The sequence below is a fragment of the Canis lupus genome, chromosome 22 (genome assembly GCF_048164855.1).
Source record: "Canis lupus baileyi chromosome 22, mCanLup2.hap1, whole genome shotgun sequence".
Classification (NCBI taxonomy): domain Eukaryota; kingdom Metazoa; phylum Chordata; class Mammalia; order Carnivora; family Canidae; genus Canis; species Canis lupus.
In genome coordinates, this window is record NC_132859.1 from 35,794,529 (window position 1) to 35,814,491 (window position 19,963).

General features: G+C 38.6%; 1 protein-coding gene across 15 annotated transcripts in view; it reads right to left on the bottom strand.

Annotated features, from left to right (window-relative positions):
- NEK10 (NIMA related kinase 10) overlaps positions 1 to 19,963 on the bottom strand; it is a 222,816-nt gene that overhangs the window by 188,275 nt on the left and 14,578 nt on the right. For 13 of the 15 annotated variants that reach the window (XR_012015023.1, XM_072793048.1, XM_072793047.1 and 10 more), the window contains exons 2-5: positions 18,065 to 18,172; positions 17,724 to 17,784; positions 9,218 to 9,348; positions 7,395 to 7,493 (exon numbers count right to left, since the gene is read on the bottom strand). Coding sequence is in view for 13 of the 15 variants with exons in the window: in XM_072793047.1 (XP_072649148.1) it covers positions 7,395 to 7,493; positions 9,218 to 9,348; positions 17,724 to 17,784; positions 18,065 to 18,135 (362 nt within the window). In the remaining 2 variants the exon portion in view is untranslated. Of the gene's footprint in view, positions 1 to 7,394; positions 7,494 to 9,217; positions 9,349 to 17,723; positions 17,785 to 18,064; positions 18,173 to 18,308; positions 18,487 to 19,963 lie in introns of those variants that run through there. The other 2 variants (XM_072793036.1, XM_072793046.1) reach the window with 2 other exon arrangements.

Below are 19,963 nucleotides of genomic sequence, written 5' to 3' on the forward strand. Positions count from 1 at the left end.
TAGAAAAGTAAAATTCACATCAAAATAGACATGGTAAAACTTAGAAGAAAAAAGAATGTGTGTGAAAAAATTAATTACGGATGAATATTCAAGAAATCTTTATTGACTTGTTCTACTATTCCTTGTGGGTCTTTATTCTTCCTCTGAGTTGCCCACTAAATCCAGCCCCAAATAGGTGCCCAACCAGAAGTCCATCCAATGGGTCATTACTGGTCCTAAAGTCAGGGAGATATTGAGCAGAAAGGACTGTCTACAGGTGTTTCTTCTACACAGTTGATGGAAGTTTCAGAGGTAGAATGCTTTCAAATATTTACTCATCACTTATTGGTAGCCAGGCACTGTTACACGCCCAGGGGTACAGCAAAGGACAAAACCATGCACTTGTGTTCATGGGACTTACCTTCTAAAGGGACAAGGCCAATAATAAACAGAAACTAATAAAAATTTATATGAAGTGGTATACAATGTGGGACAACAAAGATTAAGAGTTTAAGGAGTCTAGGGGATACTACTTTAGGGCAGTCAGAGAAGGATTCTCTGATAAAATTAGCATTCAAGTGAATTGAAGAGTGAATCTAGGTCAGAATAGCAGAAGATATATATATATATATATATATATATAGTCCCTGAACAAGAGTGTGGTTGTTTGTGCAAGGAATAGCAAGGAAGCTCATGGGGCTAGAGCAAAGTGAGAGAAGACAAAGTAACAGAAGTTGAAATCAGAAAGATGGCAAGAGCCAGATCTGAAGGGCTTTGTAGAATAAGAATAAGGACCCTGCAGAACCACTAGAAAACTCTAAGCAAAGAACTAATACAATCTAAAAGAGATTTTGAAAGGATCCTTTTGGAAGTAGTGTTGAGAACAATATAGGTAGCCAACAATCAAAGCTGGGAGCCCAGTTATCCTAGTGTAATTGTCCAAGCAAGGAATGGTGGCAGCTTGGACCAGGTCAATAGATGAGGAAGAGAAAAGTTCAGGGAGGGCAAGTTCGGTGAGAAAAATCAAAGGTACTATTTAAGGTATGTCAACTTCGGGGTCTCCAAAGAAGAAAAAGTCCATTAATCAATATGTAAAACAAAAGATGAATCGACAGCAACTACATACAACTTATAAGGTAAAGTCCGTCAGAGCAAAGCTGATAAAGGGATGATGGAAGCTGTCATTTATTGATTTGGCCACGTTTAATTGGTTCCAATGGTTAGTGGTTACATGTGGCCCAAGAACAGGCAATGCTTTCCTGGGAAGGTGGAGACATTTTAATTTCATGTCTGTTAGACATCCAAGTGAATGATTTTTGCAAGAAGCAGTAGTAGATAGAGGAAAAGAGAACATTATAACTGAAGTGTACTTTCCTGGTGCAAAATTGAAAGAAAATGTTAAATATATTTTGATTAATAAAGAACCTGGGAACAAGTGAGGCATAGGAGAAAAGAATACCAGTTAAGTCCTGCCTGAGGACCTTGAGCTTGGCCTTAACCTCTCAGCTACTGCATCTATCAAATGAAGTTGGACTGGATGTTTTCTTCATGGTCCATTCTACCTCTATAATTAGATGATGTCTTTTGTGTGTGTGTGTGTGTGTGTGTGTTTGAGGAGAATAACATTTTAGGAGAAATGAAAATGCAAAAGTTAAATATTTATTCCAAGTTAGGTGATGGGGAGAACAGGACTGCTTATTTTTTGTTTGAGGATTATGTGAAATCCTAGGTTCTTGAAGGTTATTTTCTTCCTTTCCACATTTAAGACTGTGAAACTTAGAACAAAAAAGACAATGATGCAGCTCTTTTAAAAAACTTTACTCTGGATAAAAGCATAATATGGTTTTGTATGTGTGTAATAATTTCTCATATAAATGAAGAAAAAAGCATAGAATTGTAAAAAAGATTAGAAGGAAATATAGCAAGAATTAATTCAGCTATTTCTAAGAGAGGTATAAAGGGTAATTTTTCATTTTTTATAATTTTCTGTATCCACATATTTTTTTATGGTGCTCACAATAATTTAATGCAGAGAATTCCACTACATGAAGACCCTCAGCCTCTATGCTTCCCTATAAAACCAGTGTTGATGGCTTGAGTTGGAGACAAAACACCAAAGCCTAGAGTATGGTGGGAGGAACAGGAGCCCAGGGCCATGAGAGGGAAGAGGTGGGGCAGGGCTAGTTGAGAGACCAGAACAGCCAGGAAGGCTAAGAGGTGGGGGCAGCAGGCTTAAGGTGAGAATTAGCATAGGCAGAGGTTCAGAGGTGAAAGAAAATAACTCTCCAAGGTATAATGAGGGGCTTGCTCTGACCTTGGTGAGCCCAAGGCATACGACAGGCGGAAACAACAGATAAGCCAAGTAAGAACAGCTCGATCTCAAAGGGCTTTGTGAACCAATAGGGAACAGGCATTTAGGGAACCTGGCCATTAGAGGACGACAGGACTTTACCAAGGTGACCAGAATTCTCTTTTCCTAGGTGAGGAGGAATCTTCAAAAGCCCATATTTGCCTGTCTGCTACCTGATGAAAGAAAATCACAGAAAAAGCATCTCTCCATCAACTTTGTATATTTCAAGAACTAAATCAAGAAGCTGAAGAGATTGCTTCTGTATCCTAACTTCTGGTCCTTTCCTCTCACCTCTGTGGACAGGGTCTGGAGTGCCAGTGCTGAGGATCAGATAAAGCTCAAAGAAGAGTCGCTTGCATCATGACCTAGCCTAGCTTAGACATGGACAGCAAAGGTCTTCTGGTAAACAAGTAACTAGGAAGGACCTCTTGGTTAGAAATTCCTGTGAAGTCCCCAGGACACTTTGAATAGCATTTCCTAATTGTTAAGGCTCTGGCCAGAAGCTATTCCCTGTCTCAAGAGATTCTTTTAAAAAAAAAAAAATTAAATATATATATGTATTTAAGAGGATGGGGAGAGGCAGAGGGAGAAGAAACTCAAGCTGACTCTGTACTGAGCCCAATGCAGGGCCTGATCTCACAACCCTAAGATCAGACCTGAGCCAAAACCAAGAATCAGATGCCTAACTAACTGCACCACTCAGGCACCTCCTATCTCAAGCAGTTCTTAAGCTTTTGTGTGGAATATAAATAAATATCTTCCCAATCTTGACTTCTACAGATCATTTCCAAGATATGCCACATTTATAGTAGATATTTCCAAAAATGGGATGTAAGATAATAAGGAGACCAACTTGTTCTTATTAGAAAAGTGATTATATTTTTAGACCAAAAAGGTCATGCTAAATGGATCAGGTGGTTCTCTTTTAACTGAAATTTGAAAACCTTATATACTTATCTCTCCAAAAGTTACAAGCAGGGGAAGAGAGGATATCCTAGCAATTGTAGGATAATCATACCAGGAAGAGACCAGTTAAGTGAACTGACTTTAAATAACAACAAATTTCATATTAAATAGGCAGTAATAGGATTTAATGAAAACATGATCTTAAAATATACACTATGAAACTAAGATCTACTTTATTTTACATTTAACAAAATTTAAGTTATAATTACAACTCTGCCCTGATAAGTTAAACAAAGCAAGGATGGATTCTGATGTTTGGGGCAATCATAAACATGATCCAGCATCCTTGAATTCATTTTAGACTTTTGCAGCATAAAGAGGTTCAGTTTTGCCATATATTAGAAAGAGTCATCAATTTTTCCTAAAGGCCTCTCCTAACCTTTGCTGGTCCAAAAGTGCTTTTTTTGAAGTCCTACTTTGTCATTGTCCTGGTTAATAGCCTCTTCTTCAATTATCATTGATCTCATTCTGCCAGTGCCTCATCATTCTGGTTCCAATAGTTCAGCACCATCACTTTTAGTATCTTCAGGAAATTCTACATCGTTAGCCAGATTTGCAAGCTCATTTCACAAGTATATCATGTTATATTTGCACTGTGTTATAGGATCTGCACAATGTCTGGAAATCAGCAAGGAATGGACCAACAAAGAGGGAGCTCAGAGGAACAGATACTGGGAAGAGATATCTGAGTAGAGGTCATATCCTTAATTAGAAGATGTGTCAAGTTTGTGACAACTTTTACTTCCCTATACAACTTGGTAACAACCCAATCTTGTATACCAAGCACCCTTTGTACTTTCCTGGGTAGGCAGATGAAATGGAGAGGAGGTGCATTTATCTTCTAATAGTAGACTCTCCTATAGGCAAATGATGTTATGGCAGAAAGAAAAGCTGGAAGGCCAAAATTCGCTTCCATACTCTGCCACACAGCAAGACTTAGGACCACATGTAACCAGGAGTAACCTCAGCTTCAGACACGATACTTTCACTTGCCCTTTGAGATCTACTGTGAGGCAGTGCTTACAGCATAACCTTATCTGACCCTGGATTAACAAGTCCTGTCTCATTTCAGATGCCACCTGGCGATTTCATTTCTGAGAACAAGGGAGTAATCACAGGTCAGTCTTAGGAAAAGCACCCAGAAAGGAGGTATCCAGAAGTGTGGTTTAGAGGAAGACTGCAGTTGGGGAGAATGAAATAGAACAAAAACAGCATCACTCAGACATAAACTGACAGAGGAGCTGGAAGGGCTCACACTCCACACATGAGACAAAGTTCCCAATCAGCCATATCCTCAGGGTAAAATTGAGTTGCTTAGCATCCTGAATATGTCCAATCTTGTCTACAACCTGAATTGGACCAAAGTCCACAGTCCCTCAACCTCCACCAGTCTTTAGTTGTCATGATATAAGTAGTTTCTAACCACCATATTTTCCCTTGTACTAAAATAGTGGGCAACTCTTTTGCTGGCCAAAGTAGATGCTGAAGAAAGGGATCACATGTCCTATGCATCTTTGTATTTCTACCCTCTCTTCCTTCCCACTGTGTGTTCCCTCTCTTTCTTGCACATAGTAGATATCCAAAATTTTACTTATTGAATTTAATCCAAATTTTCCAGCCAACATTAAATCTGATGTTTGCAAAGAATTAGAATAGGAAGCTATACCAGAAATGTCCCTTAGATGTAATTCTTCTGTAAGTCTGAATTTAGAGGGAAAAGGGGAGGAAAGGCCATTCTGGCTATTTTAGCAAGGTCATATGGGGTGAGAAACAATGGAAGACCTTTACACTTAAGCCATCTTTGACCCAACCCTGCTTTTAGAATAGAACTGAACGTAACTATCTGTCAGCAGCCAGAGGATGACATAAAAGGATGCCCTTGATGTTCAACATTCCTAAATTCTTTCTCATACTATGAAAGCAAAACAGATCTATAATCATCTCTTCCTAGTTTGAAGATTTCCAGGGACTACTCATGTTGCAAGCCAGTAATTCCATCCAATCTAAGATGTCTCATTAATCACTAAGAAATTGAAAAGGTTCTGACAAGAGATTTCTTAACTTCAGAATTGTTAAGATATTTTCAACTGTTCAATGCCAACCCTTGCCCAATTAGTTTCCCTAACAATTTCTGCATCTAGTGCCCTCATACTGGGGACACAGCAACATCTCTCACATCTTTAATACAGGAATTATTCTTCCTTCCTTAAAGTATTGACCTGATAAATAGTCTATCGGACATCCCTTGAAGAGTCCATGATGGCTATCTTCAAAACAAATTAAAGAATGTCATTTCCTAATACCATTTCAGGCATAATTATTCTGCTACTAACCATTGTTCTACTCTGTTCAAGCTCAAGAAGAAAACGGTCCAGGACAACCCTAGGTCTTTTGTAGAATTCATTAATCTTTCTTTCATTTTTTTTAAGATTTTACTTATGTATTCATGAGAGACACAGAGAAAAAGGCAGAGACATAGACAGAGGAAGAAGCAGATTCCCTACAGGGAGCCTGATATGGGACTCAATCTCAGGACCCAAAGATCACAACCCGCGCCAAAGGCACTCAACCACTGAGCAACCCAGGTGCCCCAAATTCATTAATCTTTCAACAACCTTTGAGTATATTGTCAAGAACTGAACAGGGAACCAATTCCATAACCATGATAAAGTATCATCTAAGCCAGTCTATATGTATAGGCTTATATGTATCATCTAAGCCAGTCTAATAATCCTCTGCCTGAATCAAGTACAAAGGCATAACAGATGCAGTCCCAATCCTGGATTGCTTTACACCAAACCAATGTATTTGGCAGCCAGTGTCCAATACTTAAATAACATAATATTAAATAACCCCCTTCAAGCGATCAAATCATAAGACCATCACTTAGCTATTTTTAGCAACTGATTCATCATGGAGGACCCACCAGGATATTATTCTACTTAAAGTCAGTTATTGCACTGGACCAAGTCAGAGTTTTATTTCGGTCAAGGCATTAAATTATTAATACTTCTCCTATTTTCCAGAATAGGAGTGATTTTTTTCCCATCTCACTGGGGCAGAATTCAGATATCTCAATCAAGTCCCAAAGAAAGTAAAGGTAGAGTAAAGGTTCTTTACAGGCCTCTTTTCAGCGGATGCTTGGGAGAGAGAGCCTGGGCCCCCAGGTAAGGGTAGAAGGCAAGACCCACCATGACACAATGTTGGGAGCCACCTTCATATTAGGCAACTGCATGACCAGCTCTCACTTCAAGCGGCCCAAATGAATAGAAAATTCAGCCTTGACTGCATCTACCTCTAGTCAATGGCTCACTGAAAACCCCTGATGTTTGTGAGACAGAATCTAGAGGCCTTGCTAATCCTTCTCTACAGTCCCAACATTGCATCTGTGTTAAGACAAGAAGAGCCATGGAGAGAACATTTGATTTGTACCTCAGAAGAAATATCATCATAGGGCCATGCCTGGGGGTTACACATTCATCCTTTCCCAAGGCAAGGCTGGGGCAGCCCATTTAATTAGTCCTGTATCAACCACAAAAATGTGCCGTGAGGATGTTGGTCATTGATTTACCCAACGTCTGTTTCATAAGGACGCTGGCAATAAACTCCTTCTGAGTATCCAAATTTAAAGTAAGAATAATAAGAAAAGGGTAGCCGGGTGGCTCAGCGGTTTAGTGCCGCCTTTAGCCCAGGGTGTGATCCTGGAGACCTGGGATCGAGTCCCACATCCGGCTCCCTGCATGGAGCCTGCTTCTCCCTCTGCCTGTGTCCCTGCCTCTCTTTCTCTCTCTGTCTCTCATTAATAAATAAATATTTTTTAAAAAGAATAATAAGAAAAACAGTATAACATGGGTGTTTTCCCATTTTACTTTATCTATCATAATATTTGGCTAAATGCAGTACTTAACCAGAGTGATTTAAATGAGACTGACTGCAATGCCTAGTCATTTGCCTCCTTCTAAATGATATTTACTCTATTTTATCCTTTAAGTATGTTGTGTTCAATCTCATAAACTGCTTCAAACCATATGCTAGAAATAAGACATACAAGATATGCCATTCTTGGGTAAATTGTTGGTCTTTTCTGGGGTGATCTTACCTGCAGATGAGTCTATTTTTCACCAAGGCTGTAAAGATCTCCTGAAATAGTTTATGCTGGGGATGTTTGCTGAAGTTTCTCTCATTCTTGTAGTTTATACTGAGACGGAAAAAACAGAAAAGCATTTTGTAATAGAAATTATTTAGGCTGCCTCAAAGTTCCCAATGCAGGCAGAGAACACTTGTATTCATGCAGCTATTGAAAGATTCTCCGGATTTAACATAAAACTAAAGGCACATATCAACTGTTAAAAGAAGAACTAGAAAATCAATTATAAAGTTAATAATAAAGATTACAATCGAGCATATATACTTCATTTCACCATCTTATTCCTCATAAACGCTTCATAGCTGAACTTGTTCAGACGGGGGAAAGGGGGATAGAAAGAGAAAGAATGATGAGAGCACATTATCTAGATACCGTGCATGAGGCAGTAAACAATTCCCTCTTCTTTTATCGACCCACAAACCCACCAACTGCTGTAACTATTAACACCAGTGCTAATTGTATGTATTTCCTTGTAGGTAATATGGATTTATTAAACACAAGCTAAACCCCTTCAACTGTGAACATTTCTGTGGTTGCTGATTGTTTGCATGTTATGTGTGTGTGTGTGTGTGTGTATGTGTGAGAGAGTATGTGTGTGTATGTGTGAGAGAGTATGTGTGTGTATGTGTTTAACAAAGTCTGGAGGTATCCCATCTTTAGCTTCTTTCTTCTGATATTATAGCTAATTAAAGAGGTTATAAATACTGTAAAACATTCCACTTTAAAATTGGGAGAAGATAAGAGATAAATGCACAAAATGGTGCATTATATTTATCATTATAAAATATATGATGTACTATTTTTGTGCATATTAAAAAGACCAATTTTAAGACCAGGTCAAATAAGCTAGAATTACATGAACATATCACCTCAAAGGCAAGTTCTATGACCTTATATTGTCATTTGTATTGTGCTGCTTTTGCAATCTTTCAGATGTCACTGGACAGCACATCCCTACCCCTTCCAGCTGAGGGCTGTAATGCAATCTTAGTACATGGACACTAGTAGACTGAATAGGTAAGAATTTTTAAAGAATTTAGTGTTCCTCACTAAATATACACCATGTCACATCATGTGACTTTTGTGGACTATCAAATTCATTGTCATAAAATGACAGGAAGACAAAATCTAGGCCAAATAAACAAACGATCATCCTAGAATATTCATCTTGATATTTCACGCCATTCATTATTTACATGGTACTTAGTACCAAATGACGTCAGTCAGTACATGGTAAACCTGAGAGAACGTTCCTGGAAGGGGAGTGGCCCACAAGAATGTGCCACTTCTAGGAGGTCTAAATGGCGACAGGAGAGATGAACCTGAATTGAGGGTTTCCATGTGAAAGGTGAGGTGCAATCCCTTCAACTGAAAACCTCAGTTGCTTTGTCAACCACAATCCTTAGCCACCATATCTGTTTAGTGCAAATGCTTCTTTTAGGCCTCCTCACGGCTGGCAAGGTATGAGCAGACCAAAACATTAAGACAAAGCCTGGAATCAGCCAGGTCAATAACCTGGAACCACTTCCTCATGGAACAAGTGCCAAAGGTATCTCAGCAAGGTGTCCTGAAATCCCCAGGTCGGTTCCACCTGCAGCCATCAAGCTGTATTTACACACTATTTCGGGAATGATTTAAACACTAGCTATAAGTATTAAGTTAAGAATCCCCATGGTAAATTTTGAAACAAATTTAAATTTTAGTTACTGTGACCAACCAAGTTTTGGGCTAATTAGAATAGGTTGCTGAGGGCAAAGGAGATACCAGATTCTTACCTAAAATTTTCAAGTTCAACAGCTTCTGTGGACTCATGCCACTGACCTCGGGTTCTATGTCCACCCACCTTGATGACATGCTCGGACTTCGTCATGCTATTTTGGGCACTATCGAAGTTAATGGCTGGAAGCTATAGAAATAGAAGCATAAAACCCCTGAGGATAACAATTCAACACAGGATAAGACAAGTAACAAAATGGGGGGAGGGAGGTAGTTGGAGGCCAGATAAAGAAAATGAGGTGTTTTTGTTTCCCAAACCAATTAATTAACATGATAGCCAAACCAAATATAGTTTTCTAAGATTTAAACATTTTTGACTTAAACATTTATTCTCTCTACCTTATGCTGCTTTACTTTTCTTCATAGCTTGCAACACCATCTGCCATATCTTACAGTTATTCATGTATTTTCAGTCTCCCTTGATTATAATGGCAGCTCAATATGAGAAGTACTTTGAACATAGTCTGGTCTAGGCCTTAGGAGTTTTTGAAGCTTCTTCGGTGATTCAAATGTGCCATCAGAATGGAGAGATTCCAGGTTCAGCTAGAACTCTCTGGTACAGCGTGAAACCCCAAACTGATAATAAGTCATCATTCATTCTTCAACATTTGTAAATCATACACACTGCTTGCCAGGTGTTAGAGATATAAAGGTAAAGAAGATTCTATCCCTTTTAATCAGTCTGAACATCCTGACTAGTCAACCATATTTATAAAAGTCATGAACTCACCACAAGAAAAGTAAAAATTTGCTTAAAAAAAAAGAAAAAAATTGCTTAAATTAACCGTAACAACTCGAGTATGTCTTCCATTTACAATATGAACTGGTAATTATCTATACAATAAATTATAAGTTATCAGTATTAAAACAGTTTAACTTACCAATATCTACCTATAATTGGGATAACCCTGAGAATTATTTTTTGTACCATGGTAAACTGAGTATAGTGCAAATACCCTATTGTTTCCAAAGTACAAATGAAGGTTATTCTATAATTAGTGAAACTATTACAGATAAGGTAAGTAAAACATAATATAAAAAAATAAAGGATCCACTTTTTTAAATTATATTTATAATTATTAAATGAAGCTACTATATGTTATACATATATTATTCCACAAAAACATGTGACACAAATTCACATAAAGACCTCATTCATCATTGCCTTATCCAAAAAAAGTATATTTGACTTCCCTTTAGGCAATCAGCTTATAGAAAGACACATTATAATAAAGACATTGTTTTATGGCTAGCAAAAAAAAAAAAATCCTTCATCATATGCCAGCTACAGTTGAATTCTCAAAACATTAATAATAAATCTTTCATCCTGTTAAACTATCTTTCTATCTCAGAATAGTGGGCCAATCAATCCAAACACCACAAGACAAAGGGCCATGAGCACTTAAGAGAGTAAGGCTTCCTGGCTAAGAGAATAAACTCTAGGCCAGGTGCCTTGATTTAAAACTACCAGTACGTAGCTACATGATCTTGGAAACGTTACTGATCTCCCTGTGCATTAGTTTCCACATCATCAAAATGGAAATAATAATAATAATAATAATAATAATAATAATAATAATTGGAGGCAGAGTTATTATGAAAACTAAATGAGTTAGTATTTATAAAGCACTTGCTATGTGCCTGGCATAGTGTCCAAGTGCTTTATACTCTTAATCCTCATGATTATTCCCATTGTACAGATAAACTTGCTAACCAAATAAAATGTGTCCTTACAAATTAGATAACTCCTGAATATAACCTAAATTATATTGACCATGAAGTCACAGCAATGAGCAAATGTTCCTATGTTACACAAGAAACACACTAGGTAGCAAACAGAAAGTGGATTTTCCAGGTCCAAGGTATTTCAAACCCCCTGCCATTACCACAACCCCCAGAATATTGATCACAAGAGGGAAGGTAGCCAGCACAGAGAAAATAGCTCATTCCACTTAGGGAAAATGGGTAGAAAACTGTCAGTTTGTGGCCATTCCCTCTGTCGGGAGAATAAGCAGCCAGAATTGGGAATCAACTCATGGAAACTCAGTAGAAAGATGGACTTGACAGCTATAATTGCAAAGACCACGAACTTAATAGTAGGAACCTTGAAGCAACCAGCCCTCTTCAGAGTCCAAAACCCAGAGCCTTTTCCCTTGTCTCCTCAATTCCTCAGGTTCTCTGTATTCTTCATCATCTACTGTAGAAGGAGGTCCAATAAAATCTGTGTGACATGGCTCTCCACCTGGTATTGTCACAATCAAGGTATCCACATGAGCCACCCCTTACAGATTTCTTCACATTAAGCCATTAGTTCTTTTAAAGTATACTACACTGACAGATTATTCTTGTCAACCCAACTTCTGAGACTTTGGACGTAATAAATATACCATAACACAAATTGACATAGATAATTTTAAGGTATGTCCTGTCCTTTCCCACAACTGATGGACTTAAAGGCACTTGGATTTGAAAACCTCTTCAAAAGGCACAAAACCCAACCATCATTCATCCTCATGACCACCATCACTGTAGATGATACTTACATGGTGATCACCATATGGCAGGCACTATTCTAAGTGCTTTGTGAGTATTAAATATATTTAATCCTCATAACAACTCTATGAGATAAATACTATTTTATAAATGAGAAAACTAAGGTACAGAGGAGCTAAGTGACTTGCCCCACGGTCACATAGTGCAAGGGGCAGAGCTTGTATTCAAATCTAGACAACCTGCCTCCCTCTCCAACATTCTCAGTCCTCTACCAGCTATGTATGTATCTCTAGTGATGAGAAACACTATCCTGAGTCAGCCCTCTTGCTTTTCACAGAGTTCCCGTCTTGCCCAAGGTTTTCTTCATACAGAGATGAAAATCTGTCTTGTCTCCCTGTGTTCTGATACTGTCTTCCAGTCCAGCATCATTTCTTTGCATAATATTTGAAAGGACTAAATTGTTTCTTTAAACATGTAGGGTGGCTAGTTCTGAGGGAATCCCCAGACTCCATGTGGTGAGGACAAACAACCCTGTGGAGAGGCCTCCCACCTACAAACAGCACCCACTTGCCAGTCCCCAGTCAGTGTGAGAGGATCACAGCACCTAGCAGCAACCCATCAGAGACCTGGACTGGAACTATCCAGGCAAACTGAATTTATGACCCACAACATGGGTGAGAGACAGTAAATGATCATTGTTGCATTAAACCACTAAGTTTTAGAATGATTTGCTATGCAGTATTTGATAATAGATCCAACACAGACTAAAATAAGAATCCACAAGTCCATATAATATAAATAAATAAATGAATAAGCAAAATAGGTCAGGTAAATATAAAACTGTGCCCCAAGTTCTGGCTGCATTTAATTGGTCACTTGTCCCAGAAACCACTGTAGTGTTTGACCACTCCATGCCTGGGCATGTGCTGCAGACTGTGACTCCTGATCACATTTCAGGGCTCAGCTCAAACAGCCTCCTGGTAAGCACCTGCCCCAGCCTTCCCAGCAGAGCTGTTCACTCCCTCCCTAGTGCCATTACTAGAATGAACTCTCCTATAGCATTTACCATACTGGTACAATGTCTAGTTTACATATCAGCCTCTTCCCTTTGAATATGGCCACCCTAAGGACAGCATTACATCTGTCTATCTTTGTGTTTTTAGCACCTGCACAGAGCCTTGCACACATTACATACTCAAATGCAAAACAGTCAAGTGAACGTTTACTTTATCCCGTCTCTTTGCTAAACTGATTCATTCTTCACCACCTCTAGATGAGTTCATCTATTCCACACTTTTGTTGTAAACACTTGAGAACAGGCTGCGAGAGGAGTGAACAGGGTTTATTGTGGTAAACAGTAAAGGAAAGATAGGGTGGGCCATGAACTGGGATGCCAAGAATATTTCAGAGTATTCCAGACAGACTTTTATGGGCTCAAAGACAGAGGACAGCTATCTGTGCTCTAGAAAATGAGAGGTGCCTGAGCAGCTTGAATAGAATGAGTGGAAAGTAAAGAGACTACAGATTGAAGTAAAGGACTTTCCTAAAAATGTGATTGTGTCACCTCTGACTGGAAGTGTCAACATTCCCTACTGCTTATGGGACCAAATACAAAATGTGTAGATGGGCTTTCAGGCACTGCACAACCTCATCTAGCTCTAGGTACCACTACTTCCAAAAGAAACGTCTGGTCACCATTTTACTCAAATGCTTGTTATTTTCTTTAGATACCTGATTATTTTACTCACTTCACTGATATGCCTTTCCACCAATTCCACTGATGGAAAACTAGCCTATTTTTCAAGAACCATTCCCTTCCTGTGATTTGAGCTAGGAGAGGCCTCCTTATGCCTGTCAAAATCCATATACCCACCATCTGTACCATTCCTTCAGGAATCATGTCTTGCCTTGTCATATGTGATGACTGTCTTTCCTATGCCTTATCTCTCAGAACACAGGAACTGTGCCCTATGACTTTTCTTTCCACAGTATTTATCAAAATCACCTGTATCTCAAGGTATATAATGGGTCTTTACTGAATTCATTTGTTCTTTCTTCTACCTTTTTTAGTTATTGCAAACCAATTTCTCAGTTCCTTGGTTTTGAATGTAAAGGAAAAGAAAGCTGAATTCCAGCTTTCAGTAGATTTCTTCAAGATTTGTGGAAAGTTCTGGTGAAATCTCCAACTAACTTTGTTACTTCACTCTGCTTCAACAAGCTGGAGCAATTCCTTTCCTAGAATTGTCTTTATTTAGGTTATGATTATTCTAACCCTGCTTCCTCAGTGTGTCTGTCCCCAGTTCTGTCCCACTGTGGGACTGTCCCACAGAACATCAAGCTCTAATGTGGTTAAACAAGGCACACAGAGATACACAGAGCAGTCCAGGCAAAAAACGAAAGTAGAACATTGGAACACAAGGAAGGAACAGGGAAGTGGCTTGGCACATTAGAGATTCAGATAAAAGACTTTCAGGTCTTTGCAATTCTCTGCCTAAATTGCAAAGTAAATTTCCTCTGCAACTGATTAATTGGCCATTTTGGTCCATTTGCAAATAACAGGCCAGGTCTTGTTAGATCGGAAATTTAGATGAGTGAGCCTTACTCCCAAATTTCTCTTTGCAAATTGACTGCTAAAAATCTCAGATCCAAATGTGTGAGTCACTTTTCATATTTCAATGAGAATCTCTGTGTGCCTCCCTCTACTTTGTCTCAAACCCTTGTTCTTCTTTCTTTTTTGGGCCTGGTTTTAATTTATGATAAACTGTCTTACTTTGTGTATCTTTGTAAAACCCTCCTTACATTCTTTCTAGAACAAGCAAGATATAAATAAATGCTTGATTTATCCTTTCCAATATCTTTCTTCTCCACACTATTTTACTGAAAGGAGAATAGGGTGTTCAGAATAACATGTATTATTTCAAAACTAAGGATGCATTAAGGTTTGATCAACAGAATTAGGAATGAATTTTGTGAACCTCGGGACCTTCATATCATTGAGGGCATTTTCATTTTTTTCTTAGAACCACCTACTTTCTGAATAATTCAAGCATTACAAATATGCATTTTTGTACATGTGGAAGACCTTATAAAAAGCTAATCCATGTGAACTTGTCAGACAACAGACTGCAAATTCTAAAAGTGGTTAAAGGAGGAACTATTAAATTCACTTTAGTTAACCTGGCTAGATTTTAATAAGAAAGTGGTGTTGATAGGAGACACAATAGATCTAGTCAGAGTGAGCTTTAAAGTTGGAAAATTAGGGGATCCCTGGGTGGCTCAGCGGTTCAGTGCCTGCCTTTGGCCCAGGAATGATCCTGGAGACCTGGGATTGAGTTCTATGTCAGGCTCCCAGCATGGAGCCTGCTTCTCCCTCTGCCTGTGTCTCTGCCTCTCTCTCTTTCTCTATGTCTATCATGAATAAATAAATAAAATCTTTTTTAAAAAAGTTGGAAAATTAAATGAAAAAATAACCATTAGTGGAATGCCTGGGTGGCTCAGTCAGTTGACTGTCTGATTCTTCATTTCAGCTCAGGTCATGATCTCAGGGTCATGAGACTGAGCCCTGCATCAGGCTCTCCACTCAGCACAGAGTCTGCTTGGGATTTTCTCTCTCCCTCTCCCTCTGCCTGCTCCCCCATCCCACCTCATGCTTCTGCGCTCTCTCTCTCTCTCACTCTCTCTCTCTAATAAATTAACTAATTAATTGATTAATTAATTAATTAATTTAAACCACACCATTGGTGTTTCTTTTACTCTGGCCATGAAGTTATACATGCTCATGATGTAACCCAATTATTTTAAGCCATAATTCAATTTGACAAAAACTGACCAAGAGCTTATCAAATGGAGGATACAATAAAACAGAGGCAAAGTCAAAGTTGCTGGGAAATATATATTCTCATCTGGAAGTAAGACATGTAGACAAATGTTTCCAAAACAAGGAAGAACATAGTGCTACAACTGTGAAAGAAAGTGCTTTGGGAAGAGAAAGCTCACTTCCAGAATGCAAAATGAATGCTTTTTTGCAGATGTGGTGTCACTAGTTTTGGGTCTTACAACTCGATTAGATTTTATAGGAAAGAAATTTAGGAGAAGGGCAAATTCGGGAGAAGGGAATAGTCAAGGGAAAAAGTAGAAGACTTTGACATCGTGGTTACATCTTAGAATGTACAGTGAAAGGGAATAGGAACTACAATCAAAACCATATGCTGAGTTACCTTGCTCACCATCCAAGAAAGAAGGAATGTGATTTGGAGTAATTGTCCATGAAGGATTATGGGCAGCAATCGGGGAGATTCTTTTAGCAGGGTAGGGATAGACAAAGAGCAGTAGTGACTGCTGACAGATGGGAAGAAATTGCTCCTGAGGGCCATCGTATGAATAGCAGAGAAGAAGGACTGATAGGTGAAAAGATATTTTATGACTATGTTTACTCCAAATCAGGGATCCAAATGTCTTTTGAACTGTAATTTAATTTCCCAAGTCATTTAAAAGGTATCTCAGTGGCTAGGCACATAGATTGCATAGATTGCAAAGATGTAGAGTTTGGGTTCAGATCTGTAGTCCAACCACCAGCTTGCTGTATGGTCTTGATAAAGTCACTGAACTCTCTATGCCTCAGTTTCCTAACTTATAAAAGTGGGAGATGTGGTTAACTAAACAGAGAGATGCAGCAGACACATAGTAAACATTCCCTAAACATGAACTATATTATTTGGCCTTTATGTGCCATCAAATCATTAGAAGGTCATCCTTGACTATAAATAAATAGATTAGATTAAGATATTATTGTACTCTGCTAGTTTGATGGATATATCAAAATCCATCAAGATTCCCACTACACAAGCTCTTCAACAAATTTACTTGAACAAGTATAAAATAGTAGACTTTGGTGCCAGGTCACTGCAGTTCAAGAACCATCCCTACCAACTAATGGTGCTCAGTGTCTACTCAGCTGTTCCCCAAATCTTCACCGATGGCCTCTAATCTCATGATTCTCCAAAGTCTAACAAAAGTAAAACCAAAAAGAAAAATTTGAAGATAAATTCAAGTAGAGGTATCATTCTCTCTCTATGTAATAAAAAGATAAAAATGCTATCATAAAAATAGCCAAGGGGAACCTGAGTGGCTCAGTGGTTGAGTGTCTGCCTTTGGCTCAGGTCATGACCTGGGGGGTCCTAGGATTAAGTCCTGCATCAGGCTCCCCACGGAGAGCCTGCTTATCCCTATGACTATGTCTCTGACTCTCTCTATGTATCTCTCATGAATAAGTAAATAAAATCTTTAAAAGCAAATAAATGAATAAAAATAAAAATAGCCAAATTCATTCCTTTCCCCTCTTTTCAGTGAGACAAAATGTGCAGCAAGCATCAGAGGCGTACTGTAGGAACGGGGCAGCATGAAGAGGGGTGGAGGGGAGTAGAAAGGACACTCAATAATCAGTGTTTGGGAAAAAATCAAATTCCCTAAAGCTCCAAAGAGTCAAATACAGGCATTCAATAGTACAGTATGCTGTTTCTAGACTGAAGGGCTTTGGTAATTAGGACACATGGCAATAAACAGAAAATAAAGTAGATTCCAGGACTGAAAGGAGAATGAAAAGGCTGTAGATGCTGAGTCTTGGCAGAACCTGAACCAGGTATGAAGGAAACAGCCAGATGAAGAAAGACAAAAAATATTTAAGAACTAAGAAAAGCAGATATACTATTGTTCATAAAAATGTTAAATTGGGGGCACCTGGGTGGCTCAGTAGGTTAAGCATCTGCCTTCAGCTCAGATCATGGTCTTGGGGTCCTGGGGTTGAGCCCCATGTTAGGCTCCCTGGTCAGTGAGGAGTCTGCTCACGTCTCTGTCTCTGCCTCTTCCCCCTAGCTTGTTCTCTCTCTCTCTCTCTCTCTCTCTCTCTGACACACACAAATAAATAAAATCTTTTTAAAAAAATGTTATATCAATCCTTTTGGAAACATGTGAGTTCTCTTTTATTAATGCATACATAGTCTTTGAAAACACTACCTGTTGTTTGCTTGACTGGACGTTCAAAAGGCAACGAAGTCTTTTAAGATCTGAGTAGTCCCTAGGAGAAAGAAGAACACAGTGTGAACCAACTGAAGACTCCAGGTGAACTAGTCATCCCCACTGATGGGCATTGCCTCTCCAAGGCCTATCTTATAGACGGAAGTGTATACACACTAAGCATTTCCTTTAGAACTCTAGAAAAGATCAAACATTTCAGTAAACACCATAACCCAGAACAGCCATTGTCAAGGGTCTACTCTATTTCCCAAAAAGCCATTAATTCTGGTTGCCTACCACTGTCTGAGTTAATAATTAGCAAAGACTCAATAATGGGTTACCTGGTGGTGATTCCTTGTTTTTTATCAGTTGATTTTTCTGTGGTCTTCACCTTTTTGTCTTGATCAGGCATTGTAAAACATCAATGCCCCAGAATTAACATTGCATGCCTTTCAAAATAAACCAGAGGGGGAAAACTTTAGTTGGGTTTGTGCTCCAAAATATCCTCATGCAAGTCACTTTATAATACTTATTTAAATATGCAAAAAATAACATTCATTTATAATACAACAATAAAAATATTACTATGGGTAGCACTTAGGGGCGTCTGGGTAACTTGGTTGGTTGAGCGTCTGACTCTTGGTTTTTGGCTCAGGTCATGATCTCAGAGTCTTGGGATCAAGCACCACATCAGGCTCCGTGCTCAGTGGGTAGTCTGATAGAGATTCTCTCTCTCCTTTTCCTTCTGCCCCTTCCTCACTTTCTATAATAAATAAATAAATATTTTAAAAATACATAAGTAGCATTTATTATTTATCACTCAAAGGCCTTCAGATACATTTGGGACATAGTTTATAGGTATAGAAAAGCCCATGAGCCTCTGTTTTCTGAGTCATCCTTGATTTCAAATATTCTGACCCATTGTTCCAACAAATACACTATTCTGTTTGTCAGGAAAAGTGCCCCCATTGAGGGTTTCCCTAAAACATGTAACTGTAAGCAAGTACCGTAAGTCCAACTAATGCTTTTATGTCACCTTGCTTGTCTTCTCGACAAGTATCCTTAACTGTATGCTGCTAATTCAAGAGGTTCCTCCCTTATAATGGGTCATCTACCTAAAAGCCCAGAGGAAGCCCCACCCAGCTGCAAATAAGCATTACAGTATCAAAGTAACGCACAAAACTTCACTGGATTTCCAGAATTCCTAAAGCTTTCACACTGCCACCTGAATCCCCAGGTGGGCCAAGTGTAGTGACAAGAATTGGGTCCATCTTGCACAGCCCCTGCACTCATTCAGCCTGTCAAGAGCAAGCCAACAGGCCCCCAAATGGAGTCACTTACACTGAGCCCCAGGCCACCAAACTTCAATACATTTTTAGCACTCTCAGATATGAAAACTTAAACTAGCCAATCAGGAATCATCAGATCAGCATTAGTTAAATAATCTGCCTGATATACCCATGTTGTTACCCTTTAAAAAAAAGTAACCTTGCAATACCCAATCTATTTTTTGACTAGTATAATTTCCTCATTCCTGCTTCTTTCTGCCTATAAAGCTCCTCAGAGTTCCTGTCTATCTGCTAGAATGGATGTCGTCCAATTCATGAATCACTGAATAAAGTCAGTAAGATCTTTAAAATTTACTCGGTTGAAGTTTGTTTTTAAACATTCTGGACAGTGAGGATGGCCAGCCTGGGAATACAACCCAACTGGCATTTCAGTCTTCTGGATAAACTTGGTAGTCATCATGGTCACCCTTCCCAGGATAAATTTTAATACTATTTCCCACTCCTATGCAAAAGATAAGAGATAAGGCAGATTACTTAACCAATGAATGGAAAACAATTTACTTGTTTGCCCTTTTTAATCCATTTCTGATTCAATTGTTTTAATTTCCAGAATAGAAACAAGCAAACAAAAAATTGAAGATACCCATGCTTTCAGTCACATAGCAAATACAAAATTAAATATGCTATTGGCTTAATTTGATTAGATGTAAAATTTTCCAACTGTGCTTTAATGCCACAGCTTGACTTCAGAATTATTTTCAGGCATGAAAAAGCATGTTATTGTCTTATAATTGCATGCCTCAATGTATTGTGAAATCGAAGGTCAAATCCAAGTGTTTCAGAGATATTTAAAGGCAAAAGGAATGTGCCAATGGGTGTTTCACTGCAACAGAATGGAGCGAAACTTTATTTTGTAAAATGTACAAAGACAGTTTATCTAAGGATTTAAAA